Source organism: Manacus candei, unplaced genomic scaffold, assembly GCF_025592945.1.
Source record: "Manacus candei isolate 608988 ecotype Guabito, Panama unplaced genomic scaffold, ASM2559294v1 h1tg000077l, whole genome shotgun sequence".
Taxonomy (NCBI): Eukaryota; Metazoa; Chordata; class Aves; order Passeriformes; family Pipridae; genus Manacus; species Manacus candei.
The window spans coordinates 1,012,114-1,033,960 of record NW_026138125.1 but is presented as its reverse complement, the minus strand read 5'-3'; the positions used below and the strand labels follow the sequence as shown (position 1 = coordinate 1,033,960).

Here is a 21,847-nt window from a genome sequence, read left to right as displayed (position 1 = left end):
ATATACTTGGGTTGCAGATATAAATAAAATCCAAGAATGTCTCCCACATACATACTGTTGGTAAAAAGAGAAGTTTGAAAATAGGGTTTAAATCATCCTTTTCAGAAGCTTTAAACCTCACCTTCTAGCAAGTGACACTGAGCTTCTGGCAAGTGGCAGTTTCGTGTATGAAATGTGTCTCCTAAAACTGAAGAGTATACAGGACAGAATAGGATAATGTGTCAACAAATTACATCCTAAAGATTGAAAGCAATCTAGCCAGCCTGCACTGACTTATCCCTTTGTATACAGAAAAGTACTAGGTGTCAAGATTTCACAGAAAAAAGAGTTTAGATCTTACTAGCCTAACAGAATAACAATACATCGATTCACATTTTGGATAAGGAAAAACAAACAAACAAATCCCCACAAGCCAAAAGAACAAAGCACAAAACAGCTTCTTACCTCAGTCATTTACAAAAGAGCTCCCCCACCGTCGGGGCTAGTGAGCCATGGCACATCATTGCCAACTCCCCAATCTCCTTATAGGCCTCCACACATCTTTACAAACTTCCACTGCAAAACCTGCTCCTGTGATTCTGTGACCACCTGCCCTGGCCATTCATGCACAGCACAACTCATCACGTACTGACACAGCCTAAGAAAGTGATACTTTTAAAGTTTTTATGTTTCAAGGCCAGAACACTCAAAAGAGAGGGCAGACACTCTATGAGCTGCTTCTATGAAATAACTTTTGATTACATCACCCTTGCTCATTACAAGCTTTCATTTTAGACAGGACAGAGCAGGGGCAAGTAAAGCCATGGCTCTTCCCAGTGGATTTGTGCAGCTGAAGTTGGTTCAGACAGGAATCCCTCCTGCATTACACCATTCCAAGTTCTTAGCTAAACTCCCTTTGTTTCATGCATGCTCTTGCCTCTCCATATTGTGATTTATATTTGGCATGATGTCTTTATGCATATACTTGACATTTTTTTAAGAAACTATCTAAAACTTAACTTGGTAACATCCTATTGCATTTTTGCATATTTTAGGTATGGCCAAGAAAGTATCCCCTTGTTTTAGTGTAAAAAGCTGCTTTTTTCTATAGCTGTGTAGTAATATTGATGGTATCAGTAAAAAGAATTCAGCGGTAGGTGAAAGTCAAGAAAACTCAGAAAAGCCTGTGGTAGAAGATTTTTTTCTATTCAGTATTTACATAAATGCCTATGATCCCCGAGATTTTAATTATTAAAGACACTGAAAGTTCAGCTGCATGAAGAAAGGTCAATATCTAGCCCTGGTTAACTCCAGGAATCAAGAATGATAAACAGGTAAATTAATCGTCTTTTTACCGCTTATGTAATAACTTCTCACACGGGAGCTGAGCGACGGGATAGCGGGATGGGCACTGCAGTAGCTCCTCCTGCTGGTCACACTGAGTTATAACTCAGGTATTCGCAAACAAAAATCACCTGCAAACGCTAAATGGATTAAAAAATTGCTGGTTTACTACTTAAATTACCAGACTGCCGTGGTTTAACCCCAGCCAGCAACCAAATCCCACGAAGCCACTCGCTCACCCCCCACCAGCAGGGTCTGGGAGAGAACTGGAAGGGTAAAAGCAAGAAAACTCGTGGGTTGAGATAAAGACAAATTTAACAGGGAAAGCAAAAGCTGTGCGTGCAAGTAAAGCAAAACAAGGAAGGAATTCACTGCTTCCCATGGGCAGGTTCAGCCATCTCCAGGAGAGCAGGGCCCTATCACACACGACGGTTACTTGGGAAGACAAATGTCATTGCTTCTAACATTCCTCTCTTCCTCCTTCTTCCCCCCACTTTGAACACGATGTCATGTGGTCTGGAATATCCCCGTGGTCAGTCGGAGTCACCTGTCCCAGCTGTGTCTCCTCCCAGACTCCCGTACACCCCCCGGCCCCTCACCACTGTGGCAGCACAAGAAGCAGAAAAGGCCTTGGCTCTGTGCAAGACCTGCTCAGCCACAAAAAAATGTGTTGTCATCACTGTGTTCAGCACAGACACAAAACACAGCCGACACCAGCCACTGGGAAGAAAACTAACCCTACCCCAGTCAAAGCCAGCACACAGGCCGGTATGAGACCAGACTATAACCTCTGGCATCCTGGCTGACTTCAGGTAAAACGAGACATCTCCAAACTCACTTTTAAGCCCACCCTTAGAGACCATTCATTTTTTCTTAACTGATTATATAAAACACATTCAGTATTAACCCCAACCAAATACCAATTCCTGTTAAGAAAATAAGATTTATAATCTTTATTGTTTACTTACATATAATAAATATAATACAGAACAAAAACATCACACACACTGATTGTATTACACAGGCTGTTAATCAGAATACATTACATTTTCTTTTCATTAGCCCTTTTATAGGGTTTTGGTACTGGGTATTAAGAATTTCAATTTCAACCTATAAACACAAGAAAAATTGTCCAATTTTTACCTTCACACGTTTTAAATACTCATATATATATTGGTCTTGTTAAAAATATATAAGCACTGTTCAGTATTTGCAATATAGGACTTTAATTTCCATTCACTAGATCTCTATTAATATAGAGGATTTCAAAATAATGAATAGCTTAAATCTGATTTTAATTAAAAATACTTATTCTATATTTCTCATTTAACTGACTTCCCCTCAGAAAATGAAGTGACAGGACAAAGACACTCCAGGCAAAAGCCAGTGTTCACTTTTAAAGAACAAAGGGTAAAGTTCTGGTCCTTGCTTCACCTGTACTATCCTGGAATAATGGAGACACCAATTTGGTATAAAGAGGGCAGAAGGAAACCAGAGTTTCTGAGCAGACACGCATCTTTATTTCAGATTTACCACTGCCATCCTGCTGTTTTCTTGGCTTAAAAAATCACTGCATCAAACCTCCATTATATGTTTTTCTCTGCATGAATATCCTTACCATTAAATGGAAATCAGATTAAAATGCTACATTTCTTTTGTTATCAAAAATAGATCAAGGTTTTTAACATACTCTGACTCAGGTTTTTAAGTGCAAATGCAATACATCAGTAATTCACGTTCTGGTCTCGCTAAGGAAAATGGTTAAAAGATGATGCATAAAGACGTTTCATAGAGGATATATACTGGAACTTTCTGTGCTCTCTGAACATCTGAGTTATCAAGAAACTGTACAGACTTCAGGCAAACAAAAGTTTTCTTCAGTTGAAGCAGCATCTGCTTTAAAAGTGTTATTGAGAATGCCCTGAAACTTGGTACAAAATGTAATGCCAAAACAAACATTAAAACTGCTACTGGTTTTGTGCATCTTTTAACGCAATAAGTTTCAGGATTTTCATAAATCAAGGTTCACAAACAATTTTGCTTTACTAATATCTACTCCAAAGAGACCTCACATAGATTCTAAATCATTACCCCTTCAGCTGTACAATGCTGAGGTTGTACCTCATACTTATTACGTTTCTCTAATCCCATTCAGAAATGTCAACTCCAACAACTGGCTATGCTTTCCATATAGCTTTGTGTAAACAGCCTCATGACTTTCAATTAGCAAAGCATTCCTTTGTAACTGCTTGGATGTACTTCAAGAAAAAGAAAAAAAAAAAGAAACTCCTAAGTCTCCAAATATAATTTTTCTCTTTTTTTTTTTTTTTTTTTTTTTTGTTATAATCACAGGGTTTAATTTAAGCATTTAGCTTCAATATGAAATGATTATTCAAAATATCCACTTTTTATATTAGGTCAAGATCAACCAGAGATCAATCCAATAAACCATTGCCTAAGCACTTCCTATATGGAACTGGGCTATGCAGGAAATTACCTCAATGATATTACAGCTGCTCCCATATGCTTCCTACTAAGATTCTCTAATTTTCAATTAAGATTTTTGTTTTAATTTTCGTGGTTTTTTTTTCCTTACCCAACAGGAAAGTGATACAGTTTGGCTAGAAAGCCCCCCCTGTTTCCCTACCTAGAAGAAAAAGAAGATTCTAAAATATTTGAGAAATTACTCATTCTTGTAGAGGAACTAACTTAATCAGTATGCAAAAGGTCAGATTTAGGTAGAAGAAAAGCATCACCTCCTATTACACAGACAAGGAAGATTTGTGGGCTGTAATATATCGAAGGATATCATCAATGAAAAGACAGTCATTTGCATATTATAAAATCAGTTTTATGCTAAATGGCTAATTCCCCCAGCTTCATAAGTGTGAAGTTTTGTTTGGGGTTTTATAAAAAAAATTGTGGAAAAAAAAATCAGGAACATATGTGCAGAACAGCCCTGAACTATTATTTCTGAGGCGATTCCAGTAGCCGGTTATATTTCTTCTGTGGGATATAAAGAAAATTTGTGCACCCTCCCTGAAAAAACAGAAGTTCATTAATAAAAGAAAAGGAACATTAGATGCAACTTTAGAAACAGAGATGCACCTAAAGGACTCTGCACTTGTAGAACTAAACAGCTGCTTTCTACAAAAATCCTCAGAGAAAAGCCTTTTATGCTTTTTAGAAGTAGGAAGCGAAAGCCAGATGAAATTCTGGATGTGTTTCACATCATGGCAGGTATATCCAGAAAAGGTCTGGTTACCTCCTAATACCAGATGTAATGATGCAACACTTCACCTCAGAGGAGAGTGAGAACACAGATATCTGAGTAGTCACATTTATATGTCAGATTTATGTTTTATGTTAGATTTTTAACACCACGGAGAACTAGGATAGTCAAAATGTAATTACACTGGCTTTACCTAGAGAGGAAATTCACTCTGCAATGAATGCAACAGGGCATGTAAATGGAAATGTCAAAGCAGAAATCATCAAGAGAAAGAAGGTGATGCTCAAGGCTGATGACTATGATCACACGTTCTCACTATGGACAAAAAAATTCTCCTACAAGTATACAACAAAGTGTAGAGGTTAACATTTCTCATACTGATGATTTTAAACAAAAGTCATGTAGTAAGACAAATTCACCTTCTAAATAATTAGGCTGCTTGCTGGCTATACAGAACATATCTTTTGTGACCAGTTACAGTAGTGTGTTTACCATTTTTACCAGCACTAAAATCCCTCCATTTATATTACTGAGGTCTTAAAGCAAACCACTCCAAATATACGCTGCAGATAGAAATACTGCAAAGGCATAAAGGTCAGCCTGACTGCAGAGTTCCTTTTCAATAAAGTTTTACTTTATTAATGCTGTCTATGACTCTCTTGGGCTTTGGATCAAATCCCAGTCTAGACAAAGTATCTTTACTGGAAAAACAAACAAAAAAATCCCCAAAGTGAACAGACTTAGTAAAAATTTGATGATATAAATGAATATATTTATATTAGAGATTTATACCGGTGATCTACTCCATAATCAGATTATTATTATTATGGTATTGTCTAACCCTGAAAGTTAATGTCACTGTCATGCCAGAAGTGCATCTTCAATATCAGCAGAGTAACTATTCATTTGTACGGCGCAGAGGACAACAAAGTAAAACCACACATGTTGCAACATCGGATTAGAACGGATGTTTCTACAAACAGTAACAAATGTTGGGCAGAGTGTATTTTATTGACACCTTTAAATGTTCTTAACATTCTCATCATGATTTACCTGATAAGTCTAAAGGAAGTTCAACATGAAAGCTACACAATGTGAAATGCTTTGAGTGAAACTCGGAAATGTTTGTAGCAATTTTAAAAGCAGGAATTAGTTATCGGCTCTCACAACGTATGGTATCATCCATATTTCCCTGAGAAATCATGCCCTGCAATAATCATGTAAAACAAATTACAGCATTAATGAAATCATGGATTAGATAGGGGAAATAATGCATAACAACTGTTTTTGAGTGAACACAGAAATGCTACTGGAGTCATAACTACTAAATTGCAGGCACTACACATGACAGCCATAACAGAAATGGTAACTAACTCAAAACTTGTTCCAGATAAGAAAGCTGATTAGAAGCACCATCCTATAGTTAGCCATATAACTCAACATTATGATATTAGCATTAGTTTGTTTCTTGATTTTTTGAGCATGCCACTTCTTAACTTAATTTACAAACATTCTGCCTTATCGAGGCCTGTTTGCATATGAAATTTGAACGTGTGTCCATAAATTCACTCTATGAACAAAATCGAACTGGTTTTCTCCCTCCTCTGATAGCTTAGTGTAGCTCAGTAACTTAATTTCCCTAAGATAGTAAGATCTTTCAAGAGAGAATAGGAACGATAACATTCAACACCAAGAGAAATGGAAACAAGAATTACAAAGAAATCGTTTTGCCACCTTATTTAAAGCCATCATAGCTGTGAATAGCAGTATCTAGGCACGAGGAGCATTGCGAAAGGAATGACAATTACAGCAGCACACACCAAGGAAAGTGATTTGCAGTATCCCCTATTTTTGTCAGTATGTTCCAAGGAGGTTTGACACACACAGACCAGCACACTGGGTCAAGTATCAGCTGCAGCCCCATGGTTCAAACAACACCCCTGATTAACATCTTATTTCCACAAAATACTTCAGCATCCGCCACACCTCACTGAGATACCCAGGAGTGCCTCAGCCACCCTGCTTCTGAGTTTGTGTGCAGTCCACTCCAGCCCAACTCCATGGCAAGCAGGGCCAGTGACACAGTACAGCCCCTGCCCTCATACAGGGACTTCCATAGGCCAAAAGCCAACAAGCAGGATGCAGTGAACACTGGAAAACAGGAACATCAGGCCCTTGGTGCCTCCAGCAGCATTCATGTGCCCCAGACTTTGCAAGTAATTGCTAAGTACCAATGTGGCATCTCTCTCAGTCCACTGGTGAATTAACATTACATCTACAGCTTGTAGGGAACACATTTTCAGCATGACTGAAACCTAACACAAAGTGGCCAGAGAAACTGAAATTCTTTTTCTCCTTTGTCCTGAACTGCAGCACACTGTGTATCAAATAGACTCACCAAAACCCTAAAACCAAAGGCATGCTCTGTAGCATTTGGCAAATTATTAGCATTTCCTTCATATATAAAAACCAAACAGCTCCAAAACCTTAACTGTACACACAGAAAAACTGTTGGTTATTTCAAATGATTACAGGAATTAGTTAAACTGTTTGACAGAGTAACACATGGTATTCATTTTCCATCTTGCAGATATGGGAAATTGCTGTTGCTAATGGTAATCAAAGAAATGCTAGACATAGAAAAAATCGTTGTTTTTTTAAAGTGTATGTGGTTCCTACAAGAAATATGTCAGGATAAAGACATTCCCAAATTGAAACAGTAAGAGCAATGACAATTTACACCAGCACAGAGAGGTAAAGCATTGATGAGAGAGCTCCTTCACATTCCAGTTGTGTGATGAGGAAGAAAAACCCAGCACGTCTCCATTTCGTCAGAGGTACCTGAGAATCAAAGCTAAATCTCTTGTGCATTTACCAAGCACCCATTAGAGAGTCAAGCAATTTACATTTCAAATTAGACAGTATATTTATAAAATATTATTGTACTAAAAATCACAAGATTTTATAGAAAAAACATCATCACATTCTATTAAATGCAGGAACAATGTTATATGTCATAGCTTCCATAATCAAAACCGTAACACGTTTCTTGTAACTACAGGGGCACCACTGTTTAAAAATCCTTTCAGGAAGGACAGTTTGCTTTGTTCTTACTCTTTAAAGAACTGTAATGTAATGCAAAAACACTGCTTAAGCTACTTAGTGCCATGAGATAAAAATATCTTGTATCTTATAAAAAAAATTAGCACATTTTTGTTAAAAACAAGAACAGTGGGAAGGCCCTGACTGAGTTTACTGAACGCTCTTCAACATTCCTGGGGTCAGAGACAGAATAATATTCTCTTAGTACTTATTTTTTTAACCTCTCAAAATCATGAATAATGCAAGTTAACAGCAGTCATATATGTGGGGGATTATGATGATCTTTCACTTTAAACCATGAACATAAGGGCAAATATGAACAGCAACTGCCCATTTTACATTGCAGCTCCAATTCTATTGGTATGGCCAATTTCAAAGAACAGTAATAGAAAATTTTGCTAAAAATACTGTCATTGCCCATCTGAAAGCAAACTCAGTTTTCCCAGGCTTAGTTCACTGATTCCACACGTGCCAATTGATCCAAATTTTGAGTTAATGCCTGGTATTACATATTTGTCAGGATCTTATTGAAACATTTCATTAATTGAAAACAGACATCTTTTTATTGTGAGTAGGCATTAACATTACTTCTAGGAAAAAAGTTGAAGCTAACATCCTGTAACTTGTCATAATTTAAAAAAACTCCAAAAACAAGCAAACAAAAAAATCAAAAAACCTAAGGAAACTCCACTTATCAAAAAATCCCTGAAAATACTGCCAAAGTAAAATTACTTCAACATACTGTATTTTCAACCCCTCTATTTGTGGAGTTTGGAAATTTAAATGTGGAATTTTTCAAAATGTCTACAAAAATTGAATAAACATTTTGTCTGTTTTGGGTTTGTGATTTTGTTTTGGTTGGTTTGGAGGTTTTTTTAATTCCTATTTTAGTGTCTCTCATCTTAAAGAGAAAGATCACCAAAACCTTTAGTGCAACCCAGTATTAAAAATGGGAAGGAAAAAAATGATAAAGGTGAAATATTTGAACAGAATAGTACCCAGGTCCATTTTTTCTTCTTTCTCTATTAAATTCTAGCTGCTGGCTAGAATTCTTCTATAAATGTACAGCTAAGCATATTGCTTTCCTGCATTCTCTCTCATATAGTAGTTTTATCACCAAAAGACCAAAATTTCTTTTGGAATGATCATTACTGAGTGCCAAAACATGAAAAGGCATTTCTGCTACATCATCCTTCTGTATTTGTGTGGAAGGACAGCAGAAATACCCCACATTACCCTACCTTGTTATGTGGAAGAGAATACTGCTGGCTAAAAATCCATCCGACATTCATTATATAAAAATAAAATCCATCAAAAGCCAAAATTAACTTTGATCTGTCTTATAGGCCAGAAGTTGGAAAATGGCACTGATTAATTTCAAATATTCCTGAATATAATTATAATAGCTTCTCAGAATTAAAGAGGATGGAAACACTGCAGTGGAAGGAAGATATAGGTTATAAGGAAAATTACCATTTTCAGAATAAATTTATTAATACAACTAGGGGAAAAGAAAAATCAATGCAAACACCTTTACCTTTCAGATTGCTCAGCAGCCAACTCACTGACTGAAAACTTTCCTCAATTAATTTGACCTCTTTTGCAACTTGGCAGCTACATAGGTGAAAATTTTCACATGTCTGTGAGATAACTGGCAGTAAGAACGGGTTACAGAATCAGTCTGCTTAAAACAAACATTGATTTTGAGAATGGACACCCAAACGTATTGTAAATAGAAATATTTCCCCATTCACTGAAATTTCAAGCATTCCAGATTGTTGGGCAGCAAGATTTTTAAACATCGGCACCCACTGCCATTACAAGGCTTCTCAAAATGGCCTAAGACAACACGTCTGTAGTGTTCCAGGACCGAACAAAGATCCTGCCTCAATAATCATAAGAATGCACTTAATAAATTATTTATTCTGTTTTCCTCTATTAATATGCAAATAGTTTATACAACATAAAAAAATTTAATTTGTACCTACTACAGGTAATGTATCTATTAAGCTTTTCCTCTGAAAGCCTGTAAGATTTGATGACCTGCAAACTTATTTACATAACTCACTTGAAAGTATCTTTTAAAAACAATATTGTCCAGCATTTAACAAAATCATGAGTTAAAAAAAGAAAGAAATCACTTAACAGCATTTGCTTTCTTGATTTTGTCAAGTAATGTCACCAGCTCAAGTGTTATAAGGCAGGTTGGTTGCTCAGATGGACTAAGACTCCCTATGGTGATAGGCATAGAGTAACTTTGTTCATTTATAAAATCAGATGAAAGCAAGAAAGAGGAAAAGTTTAGAGTTTCAAAAGAACTGAAACTTCTTATTTTTACTACAAATTCAGAATAGGCACTGAAACATGACTCCTTAGGGACTTTTCCAGAAGATTGTCTCTTCGCTGGGCATCATTCCATTTTTAAACTAAGAAGAAGAAAAAGAAAAAAATATCAGAGTACATAAGTCAGGATTTCAAAAAAAGAATCACCATGTATATTTGTTTCCATCTTACTAATAAAAGAAATAACTCCCTGTCTTAAGCTTAAGACATCACAATTACTGTTTTGGTTAGAATGTTTTCAATTTCTTTATTCGATTTAAGCAATGTTAGAAAATAAAAATATACTTCTCATGTAATTTTGCATGCATTATTTGAAAACTAAAGCCCTGGTTTTAGCACAAGGCTAGGAGAGTCCTAAACTATGTCTGTACTGACCATGTAATGTTCCTTTTAGATGTTTGTGTAACCCCCTCTTAGAGAGGGATATTTTGCAAACTCTTTAGTTTTTCTAGTTTAGTTTCCCTATGGTTATCGTGAGAAATATTTGCCCTAATATTTAATGGAATTTAACAACTTAATTCTTGTCAACTACAAACACAAGGGCTCCCTTCCATTTTCTGGACCCATAATGATAAAGTCTGGTGATGTTCTCTGAGCTTCCTTAAATGGTTGGTGTTTTTCGTGAATTGCAGTAACCCAAACGGAGACCCCAACAGCATTAAGGAGTGAAATAATTACTTCAGCTCTCTTCCACACACATAATCCATGTCAAGAAGTTGTGTGCTTCTTCTGGTTTGTTGACTCATGTCCAATTTTATACGAACATTTTAATTAAAAACTACTTCACATTTCAAAACCATTAACCAAAAACTGTATCAATGTGAGAATAATGCTTGGCAATGAATAATAATTTTGACGACACACTTCAAAACTGTGTCCATCAATACAGGACAAGACTAACTGTATGCTTTTTAAAAATGTGTCCTTGCATAACACAAATGCCACCATGGAAACCAATCCTCACCTTTCTGTGTATTGTTTGAGGTTTTTAAGCATACCTTTTGTCTATGAACAGCAACTCTCTCCATCTTGTGAAACACTATGCATAGGAATGAGGCTTTCACACTGCTCACTTTCTTCTGGCATTCTTAAAAGAAACAAATTTATTTATTTAAAGTAACACAGTAATATTAAGTTGGTTGTTAGGAAGCGAAAGTAATTAACTAAATACACTAGTTGTTTGAACTGCAGCCATTAAAAACATGCAAAGACCCCTTAAGTTCATCAAATACACTTAAGTTTGCACAATTTTCACTGCATGTTCTGGGTATAGCAATTAACATAAAGGCATTAAGAGGAAAAACTCTGATAGCCACTAGGAAATTTCTTTTAAAAGGTAAAAAGACTTCACATCTTTCCATTTTCTGAGCATTGCAGAGGTTAATAAATGGATTGGTAACTACTACTATTAAGAAATCAGTACTACTGAATATAAAATCAGCTGAAAATAAATAGAGTATGAGTACTGCAGCTTATAAAAAATATAGGTTAACGGAAAGGCTGGAGAAGAGATAGGATAATACTTTGTGACTGTCCTACCTCTGAATTCGATGTTTTCTACAGATAAAGGCAAAAACTCTTCTGATTCCCACCATTACTGGATCCCAGTTGTTATAGTGACATAAGAGAGTTGCAATGAAAAAAGAAAAAAATACAGGTACTGCCCCTGCAAAAAATAACCAGGAAAACTGCACCTGGAATTAAAACACAAACATCGTTCACTCAACAGTTTAAAAAAAAAAAAAAAAAAAACAACATGCTGCATATTTAGGATAATTATTATTGCAAGTTTGAGATTATTATTGTAAGTTTGAGATGCAGTTTGAATTATTTTACACTGGGTGAGTTATTTGGTACAATTTCTATAGCCACTGTTGCTGCTAATATCTTTTTCCACTGATCCGTTCTTTACAATGGAACATGTTGTTTGCATTGTGAGGTGAATGAAGACTCCTATTTCCAAGGAGTCTCATTTTTAGGTTTTTAGCTGTTTCTCTGGTACCAAGGAGAAACTAGACACTTCAGAAATCCTGAATAAGAGATCTCACCTGAAAGATTTGTGCACCTGTCTATTCACTATGAATATACTGTCACTGACCAGTAACTGGTCAGTGCATATAAATGCACATAAAAAGACTCTGCTACTTGAAATTTACAGTAATTTTCTTTTTAATTAAAAAAAAAAGGCAGGGCACATTATTTGCCCAATTTAAACTAAATTCTACTTGTATCTATACTGCTACTTTTATCTATCTATTACTACACTCAGTAGCAGCCTTCTGATACTGTTTAACACTTAAAATTATAGGAGGTTACAGCACGGTGAGGCCCTGGCACAGGTTGCCCAGAGAAGCTGTGGCTGCCCCATTCCTAGAAGTGTCCAAGGCAAAGTTGGACTGGGCTCTGAGCAACCTGGTCTAGTGGAAGGTGTCCCTGCCCATGGCAGGGGTTGGAACTAGATGATCTTTCAGATCCCTTCCAACCCAAACCATTGCATGGTTCTACAATTCCAAATGAAGAGCACAATCGGCCTGGGACCTGCCTTTCAGGATGAAAGAGCCATAAACTGTGGGCACAGCACCCTCGTGTGGAGAAAATATCCAAAATTGAAGAATTTGGAGAAAATCTGGCACCCAACATTGATGGTCACCCTCAAAATTCTAATAAACTGCAATTGTTAAGCCTTGTGTTTTCTTAGTGATTTCTAACAGAAATTCAGAAACACGTAAATTACCAAAAGGAATATTTAATTAGTCATCAAAAACTTGGTTGTAATTTCTTAAGATTCAGATTTATGCTAGATTATTACAGAATAACATCCAGAAAGTCAGCAATTATGCACACTGTATAACTACCGTGCCATTTGACAGTCATACGAAGACTGCATATATTACTATTTCAATCTTTACATTATTAGTCATGACAGTGTCGTTCTTGTGTAGGTTCCTTTTAAGTAAAGACAAGGCTGGCCAGAGGCACTAAGGAAGCAGCTCGAAGCTTAAATTTCTATGAGCCCAATTTGGACACCTGAGACTTCAGCAAGCGTAGGGCTTGGCTTGGGATATTTAGATGTTCGTATAACAGAGACACACTTGCACAAATGCACTTCTACAAAAAAACCTCAAAGTCTACTTGACTAATTTCTTGTACCATGCAAACAAGTACAAGTCTCAAAAGGAAAACCTCAAATGTGATGACTGAAATCAAGTCACAAATTGAACCACCACAGACAATGCACAAACTCCACTTGCTCTGGGGAAGACCCTACTCAGAGAATGCTCAAGTTAAGCCATGTTCCAGGCACAGGCAGCAATTTTCTCTTCTCATACTTTCACACTTATATTTGCACAGACCTTAAAAATAAACAGCAATTGCATTTGCTACAAGAGTCATGAGTATCAAAGCAGTGTAACCAAGCAGCAGCTGGCAGAGCAAGGCCACCAGTCTACTCAAAATTTCAGCAGTATTGTATAGTTAGTTCTGCATTTGGTCAGTTTTGCCCATTTTTATTGATATCATTTTTAGCTAAACTGTTACCTGACCAAACTGCTCCCCAATTCACATAGAGATTTATCATCTCAGTAAAGAACTTCTTGTAGCTGCTTTATTCCTTTGTGGTAAACCTGCAGGTTTTTGGGTTTGTCACTAATTGAGTACTTTCAAGATAAGCAGTCCATACAATTCTGTAATTGTAAAGGTATGAATTTAAGGTGTGCTGTATTTGCAGATGTTCTTTAATTCTGAAAAGTGCCTGTTCAAGGTAATGTATCTGGCCAGGTACTGCTGATGACTTTGGGTACTTTTCATACAAGCTGCACTTTAATCAATTTTGTGCAAGAGCACACTTTAAAGTGCAAAATTACTGTAACTGTCAATATCAAGAGAGCATCAATCCCAATGCAGTTCAACAAGTATTAACAGGTGACAGAAGTAAAATACTGCTCGTTGTCTACATCAATAAAGATAATACTGCCATTTAATTTGAAGAAATAATGTTCAAAATGTAGAATTACATTACCTTCTGCATGCACATGTCAGCTATGATGGACAGAGGTATTGTAAGGCTTAGAGCAAGTGTGCCGATCAGAGATGAGGTAAGAAAGCAGCCCCTGAAAGACAATGAAATAATAACAGTTATAAAATAATAATGATAATAAATAATAATTATAATACAAAGGTCTTATTTAAAAGTTAAAAGACAAAGTAACACATCAAATGAGGAAGGCATTTGATCAAGCTTAACAGTCATTGTTTGTTTTAATAATCAAAAATTAAAGCTCACACGCCCACACTCCATCTGTGAAACTGCTTACAATTCCTAACTAGACAATTGATGTCTTCTGGGGTGAGGTTTAATTCCCATATAAACCTTTTGAGATGATGGAAAATTCCCTACTTCACATTCTTTAACTTCATCTAGAAAAATCTGCATTTTGGTTCTATACCATGGTTCTCTATAGCACAAGAGAATACTCCTGTATCTCTGCACTGTCTGCTTCTGAATTAGAACCAGCCCATCCACCAGAAAACTGTAAATGAATAAATGGCACGGAAACCTATAAAAACTTATCATCAGGTTAAAAAAACCCTTAAAATTAAGAGTCATATCTATCCCTTCATTATATAGTTGGCAGTATGTGGCAGTAGGTTAAATGGCATTATTTACTTCCAAAGAAAGTGAAGAGGACCATACTAGTGGCACACTGGACAGATAAAAGGAGGATGTCAGCACAAGCCCTGAAATTAGTCCCAGTCCAAAACTCTAGGGAAAAGGAACTGGAAATAAAGCTAATGCTTTGATTGACTGGATTATCATTCTGAGTAATTGCACAAAAAGAAGACTGTGCACACCCATGTACTTAACCCCATCCTAATACTTGATTTTGGGACCAGAGCCAATGTTTGGGGTTTTGGGAAATTTTGTTTGTTTGTTATTTCACCTATATTAAAATATTGCACTTAACCTTTTTACCAGATACTGAGCTGCAGTGTAATCTTACAGGATGGCATTAACATCACAAAAATATTCCATCAATAAACAAGTTTAATTCAAAGGAACAATGCATATATAATTAGGACTGGTGTAAGAGTTTGCCAATAAACAAAAATTATCATGATTAGATTTCCTAAATAACTTTAAACTCAATCTGAAAAAAAACCCAAAAAATCAAAAAGAGACACAAACCCCCACGCCCACCCCCAAACAAAACAAAAAGGTTTTCATGGAACTCCACCTACATCTTTTGTTGCAGTATTGTCACAGAACTGTTACAACAGAAATTCATGCTCTCCTATTGCTACAGCAACTCTGTACCACAAAGGGTTTTTGTCACAAAATGTCAATTCTAAAATGAGCTATGCACACAGGATTTTAATAAATACTACAAGACCACATCACCTGCTTTTTAAAATTAGCTGTGGCTTTCTAACAGGACACTCTGACATGATGGGTGACATCCTCTAACTTAAGCTGCATATATGGACAGAAAAAATTTTAAAAACAAAGAAAAACCACCTACCCAGACAATCTGACATTTCGACATGTGAGAACACAGGTAAGATAATTTATGTCAACCATATTCAATGTATGTAGTACATACCACAGCCAGAGGAACTCTGACAGAACTGTTCCAATAAGGCCATTAATGACAATGCACATCCATATCAGTTTGTTGGGAAACTCAAATGCTTCAAACCCGGTATAGTGAAGCAGGAAGAACCCTGGCCACAGCAGCAACAGATTGAACAGCCCTACAAAACCTGAGTATAAAAACAGTTTTAAGTAAATCACAAAGAATATCCTTCAACATAACCAAAATCTCATCTAAACTCTGACAACATGCATACAAAAAAAACAAGCAATGAAGCAGTATTTTAAATCTTTCAAATGAAATGAATATAAGAAACTTTACCTGAAATTCACAAACAAAAATTGCATCAGATATTTACAGGTTTTAAATTGAAAATAAAATTCTAGAATTTCATTAAGTCAAAGGGGCTGTCTGCATTCCCACAGGTAGTGTTACCACTCATTGTTAAGGTTTTAAACAAGAAACAATCCACACAACCAGTACCTAAAGTACTCCTAACAGGAATAACAGGCTTTCTCTACTTCCTTGGCTTTTCTAAGCCCCTGATACACAGTTCAGTGCCTGAGAGCAAACAATTTAATTACACACCGAATTAAAATGTTGAATAGAGTTATTTTTAGTCTTACCAAAGAACATTGGTATGTCAAGTTTATCTTCTCTATCTACTTTCCTTTTTATCATTACTATGTACACAGCATATAGCATTGCTCCTACAAGAGACCACAGGGAACCTGGAAAGATGGAAAAAGACATGCTAAGCATGTTAAGCACAGTAGGATCAACTCCCCTAAACACACAGTTATTACAAAACCATCACTCAGAAACTGCTTATTACAGAATCCCTTAATATATGAAAAGCATGGAAAAATGTAGAGCTCAAAAATGTAAATACTTTCCCAATTAAGCTATATACATAGAGTGGAAAATTATCATAAATGACAAGTTTCAGAAGTTCAAACTAAAAAGCCAGATTGTAGAAGGTTACATGAGTAAGAAATATGGAGCTTGCTATATGACTACTTGGTACTGTCAGAAGATGGTACTCATCACTGCATGTTCCAGGATTAAAAACCATAAGTAAATACCTATTGTATCTTTTCCAGCAGATTTTTCAGATCCAGAAAGGTTAACAAGTACCACACCACCAATGCTAGCAAAAGAAAAGAAATGCAAAAGGTTTCTTAAACCCAGGAACTTTTTGACAAATAGAGAAAAAAAAAGAAAGAAAAACATAAAAATACAGTTCTATCTTTAGGCATTTTTATTTAATCAAAATCCACTTCTGGAAAGCCAAAAGGAGTTCTCTATTGCTAAGGCCTGATCCTAAGCTAAAATCAAACCAACCAACCCCACTTTTAACACCCAGAACAATACACCAGGCATTTAATGAAACAGGTTGACAACACTGAATGTCAAACCACTTCCTTTTTCCCCATTTACACAGAAAAAATAATTAAACAAGAAGAAAATAAGTTCACTTATTTCCAAGAATAACCTGGTTAATTTAATTTCCTACAGGAGAATGAGATTTGGTAACTGTTCATGATATGAAGTATTTAAAAAGATTTAATTCAACTTGCTCAATTTATCTGTGAAATGAGCATTTTTAAGAAAGTGATGTGTAGAATTTACGGTCACAGATACCACAAGTATAGTAAGGTACAGTTGTCCTCTCACTGTATCAGACAATTTTTGACCAAATGTTCTATCCCATTATCTTACCTTAAAATAACAGCTAATAATTTGGACAGGGTAAACCGATCTCCACTGTTACTGGGAAAGACTGCAGCTAAGATTAATGTAAAAAGCCCTGCAAGAGAAATTAAGAGAAGTTTATAAAATCATGTTTTGCCACCAGTTTGTTCAGAAAACTGCACAGACAGTTTCTTCTTTATATTTCATGTACTTGTTTTAACTACGTGTTCTTAACATCCTTCATTTTAGTCAGAACTGTTATGAAAATTAACACCTTGTGATGTGAATCCTCAGATAAGCAAATACATGCTCAGCTCTGAAAAAGGCCAGCCATACTAACAAAATAAACTGCAATAAGTCAGAAAAGTCAGTGACAGATTGTATAATTCTGTTTCTAAAACTGACTTTATAAAACAAAAAAAGTTAATTCTCCAAATATGTACTGTCACATAGTTTAAATACTCTAAAGCTTGTATTAGAGCCTTGCATAAAACCTGTAAAGCATATGATATGCATAATATTTAAGTGGTTTAAGTTCTTTACCTCTAAACCCATTTTTTAAAAAACAATCATTAGCAAGATAAACAGTTATACCACCTTTCCTTTAGAGCTATTACATTCCCAAAATATCTTTTTAATACACAGACATAACTGCAGAAATACACACACGAACTCAAAAAGTAGGAGAACATGAAGGTACCCTAAACCTCTGCAAATATATAATGACTTTCTTAAATGCACATATTCAATGGTTTTAAGCCAAAACCACAGGTAAAACATTACACAAGTCCATTGTAGCCAAACAGATTTTTATGTTATAAACAGCCTTAGAAGGCATATCTGGTGGTGTAAATAAATCTTACCAGAGGTTGATGACAAGATATTAACTATGGCAACTTGGGTATCTGACAGAGCTTCTTGGTAAGAGAAATTTGCCAAGAACCACTGGGGAAAAAGGAAAAATAATTGTTTTATATGAGTAGCAGCAACAGAGTTTAAGTTGCTCAGCGCAATAAAATTCTACTTAAAGCAAAAAAACCCCCAACTGGTCATCCAAAAATAAAATCAGAACATGATTTTTACCTTAAAGTGATTTCTAACTTCTATTAAAGGGGAAAGTACATTAAAAGATAGCAGTGCACTTAGAACTAGCCCAAACCAACCATATAAAAGTACATGTTTAATAATGAAATAACATACTTCAGAACCTAAAAATAATTAAAATGACATTATAATAGCTATTCTGTAGTAACTAAAGGTACTTTTAACTTGTTTTGGAAGTGCTTCCAGATGATAACTGCGCAAGGGCTGCAAAGAAATTTCAGGAATGCACGGAACATTAGTCAGCCTAATGAGTTTAAATTTTTAGAGTACTTAAAACCCTGGACACATCTCTACTGTAAAAAGCAAGCATCACTTCTATTCAATACCTAAAAAATATTTGTTAATTCTCTCATAAAGGAATAAAATGGCAAGTGTTTACTCATTTATTGATTGAGATCTCATTAATAAGATCTCAGATATATTCTGAGGGAAGTAACCACTCTCTAGTCTTAGTGGAAATATTCATACAGCCCAAAAAGAAATACATATACATGCCAGTAACAGCTTGAACAGCATAAACAGGATTTATTTTGAATATGAAAACACTACCCTAGAAAAAATTAAACTATCATTTTCCAGCAGTGTTATTATTATTGATGATGACAGTAATAATAATAATGTTTAAAGAGCAGTACTTCCTGAGCAAAAGCTGTGGTGGGTCCACATTACATAGAACCTATTTGGCAGTATCAGTGAAGCTGCTTCTGGAAAAGGTGTCACTGATCTGCTCTCTACATTTTTACTGTCTCAAAAATCATGCCACTGTTACCTCTCTCTCCCCCCAGAACTAAGGCATGATGCAGAAATATCAGCAACCAACAGACTCATAAGGAAATCTTGCACCTTCATGTCCAGCACCAGGAAAGCCTTACTTCCTATACCACATTTATGACACAAGGCTTTAAGAATACAAGTCACCTCAATACTTTTTCACTAATATTATACAAGTTTTAATGATATTTATGTGTAAGAATGGAGAACATACCACAAAGCAAAAGAAAAAGCTAATTTTTGCTACTTGAGTTGCAGTGAGTTTTCCTACAGTTTTTAGTATTGATTCCTGCTCCTTAACTGTTGGATATGACATGCGAGACAACTTGGCTTCCAATGCATGGCTTGATGGGAGCTGTCGGATCTCCATAATATTACTGAACCTTACACGAGGCTTTTTGGGAGCTGGAGAAGGAAAAAAAAGAAAGAAAAAAGCTTCATATTATCATTAAACTTCTTGAGCCGACACAACATGTAAACAAAACCAACATGTTCCAATACAGCATTGATTACGATGCTACACAAATAACAGGTTTTTATCCAAATAGAAGACATGCCATTATTTTTTAATAAACGCTAGTATTTTACTACTCAAGAAGCTACTAATAAGACAAAGCACAATTACTGTTTTCAATCAGTACAGTTGTCCACCCACAAAAACCTCACTGAAAAGCATCATCTCTGCTCCCTGTCAAAAAATCCAACATAAGGTAACAACAAATTTTTAGATAGGAATTATTCCATATTGATAAAATATTACACATAAGATTTTCTTTAATTGTTTAGCAGCCAAACAGCCCAGACTTGCACACAACTACACCTAACTGTAAGGATAATGTTTCATTCAGAAGATGAGAGTCCAACAGACCTCAAAGCTTAGCAGAGATCATAAAGTCACTTGCCCTTTTGAAAACCACCCTCTAACTAATCTTGCTAACCAGGATGAGCTCTTATTCATAAGTGTATTGTAAGTATCAATAGTTTTCTGTGTAAAGAAAACATTACACTACACACTACATGTAAATGTTATCCTAATTCAATATGAAAAAATACCTTATTTCCTAAAAAATGTGAAGGGAAAAGCTACGGTTTAAACAACTCTGAAGTGATTGGAGCACATTGTCACAGGACAGCAGGGGCTACCAAAGTGGTTCTTAACATCTAGAAATTAAAGAAGAGACTTTGCCTTTTATAAGCAGGGACTCTTTTGCTGAGGATCAGATAATTGCCTTCTTTGACAGTTAACTTTTCTACAACTGTCTGGGACAATTAGGCCTGTTTCAGATACTATCACAAGATAGTGAGGCTTAAATAAAATCAGAATGCACAGAGACTGTTAAAATTCTTACTTTGACTGCTTTGCTCCTGCTCTAAAAAGGACAATAGCTTGTTTTTCCAGAGGCTGACTCACTGCTGCTGGTCATACAAGCCCAGAAGGAAAGAATCACAAGTATTGAACCCAGTTGGTCCCTTGAGATAAACATAGGCTGGATCTGTAGTGACCAAGAAAGGTAAACTGAACGATAGGCCTATGTTTTCTCTACCTGAAAATAAATATATGAGACTGCAATTCATGCAATAAGAGATTTAAGGAAAGGGGAAAAAAAAAAAGGGGGGGGGAAAGGGGGAGGCGAGACCTGCAACATGACAGCAGTTATACTAAAGAAGAAAGTACTTCCTTCACCAAAGAACTAACATTTCAGCATTCCAAAAGTCTTTACTCACTTTTCTCTGCATCACTATTATTACTGCCATTTTTTTCAGTTGGCAAGTCATGAAACTTTACAGGAACATATAAAGGTTCACTCTGCAATGAATCGGTATAAGTAAAAATACAGTTAAGAGGGATATTTAAATTATAAGCAGTAGAACTAATCTAGCAAATTTGAAAACTAAATAAAGAAAAGCTTGGTGAATAGTAACAGAATCAAACTCAAAGTGGGTTTGAACACAGTGCATAGACTTGTCAAAAATGTGCATGCATAATGTATATAATATATTTGCACATGTTGGTAAAATGCAGTATTCAGAGAGAACACTGCACTTCTGTGTATATCGTCATGAACACAAAAATTATGACCAGAAAATTCAAACCTACTGATTTAAAATTATAAAATAACTGATCAATATCACAGATGTTTATTAGAACTATAATTTCTGTCCAAATTTTAAATTACAAACATAAACTAGAAAATACAGAATATATATACAAAAATTACTATGTTCTCATTTTCTCACAAACTAGAACTAAACGTCAAAAAACTTTGGGAAAGGAACTCCAACATATAAGACACTTAGAAGTATTTTAAGCAATTAAAACTTCTGCTAACAAGACAAGTTTTAAACTGCTTGTTTAGATTGAATTAATAAATTGTAAGAGTCGTGCTGTTCAAACCATCACAAAGAGTGAAGTAATGGAAAAGATCTGGTAGTTGCATTTTAATTAGGCTCCTTGTTAAGGACCAGAATTTTTGTGGATGTTTAAATTAATGCAAAATTGTCCAAGATTCTAGAGTGTAGTGATCTGAACAAATCGAGCAGACTAAGACTTTATTCTTAAATGTAGATAGATAAAGTTGGGAAAAAAAACCCAACCAAAAATTAAATGAAGAATATGTCTGAAAATAATTCTTCAACTCAATTGCATCCCCCTATTCTGTTACAGAGATGGTGCAAACTTTAAAAG

General features: G+C 35.6%; 2 protein-coding genes across 7 annotated transcripts in view; one reads left to right on the top strand and one right to left on the bottom strand.

Annotated features, from left to right (window-relative positions):
* Nucleotides 1–21,847, top strand: part of ACTR3 (actin related protein 3) — a 192,144-nt gene that overhangs the window by 116,345 nt on the left and 53,952 nt on the right. The gene's annotated exons all lie outside the window — the stretch shown is intronic.
* Nucleotides 3,632–21,847, bottom strand: part of SLC35F5 (solute carrier family 35 member F5) — a 28,878-nt gene continuing 10,662 nt past the window's right edge. For all 6 annotated transcript variants that reach the window (XM_051810289.1, XM_051810288.1, XM_051810292.1 and 3 more), the window contains 11 exons: nt 20,887–20,968; nt 19,376–19,566; nt 18,150–18,231; nt 17,314–17,401; nt 16,677–16,741; nt 16,218–16,322; nt 15,601–15,760; nt 14,019–14,109; nt 11,540–11,694; nt 10,999–11,087; nt 3,632–10,083 (listed from right to left, as the gene is read on the bottom strand). In XM_051810289.1, the coding sequence (XP_051666249.1) occupies nt 11,006–11,087; nt 11,540–11,694; nt 14,019–14,109; nt 15,601–15,760; nt 16,218–16,322; nt 16,677–16,741; nt 17,314–17,401; nt 18,150–18,231; nt 19,376–19,566; nt 20,887–20,968 (1,101 nt within the window). In that variant the 3' untranslated portion in view covers nt 3,632–10,083; nt 10,999–11,005. The remainder of the gene's footprint in view (nt 10,084–10,998; nt 11,088–11,539; nt 11,695–14,018; nt 14,110–15,600; nt 15,761–16,217; nt 16,323–16,676; nt 16,742–17,313; nt 17,402–18,149; nt 18,232–19,375; nt 19,567–20,886; nt 20,969–21,847) is intronic.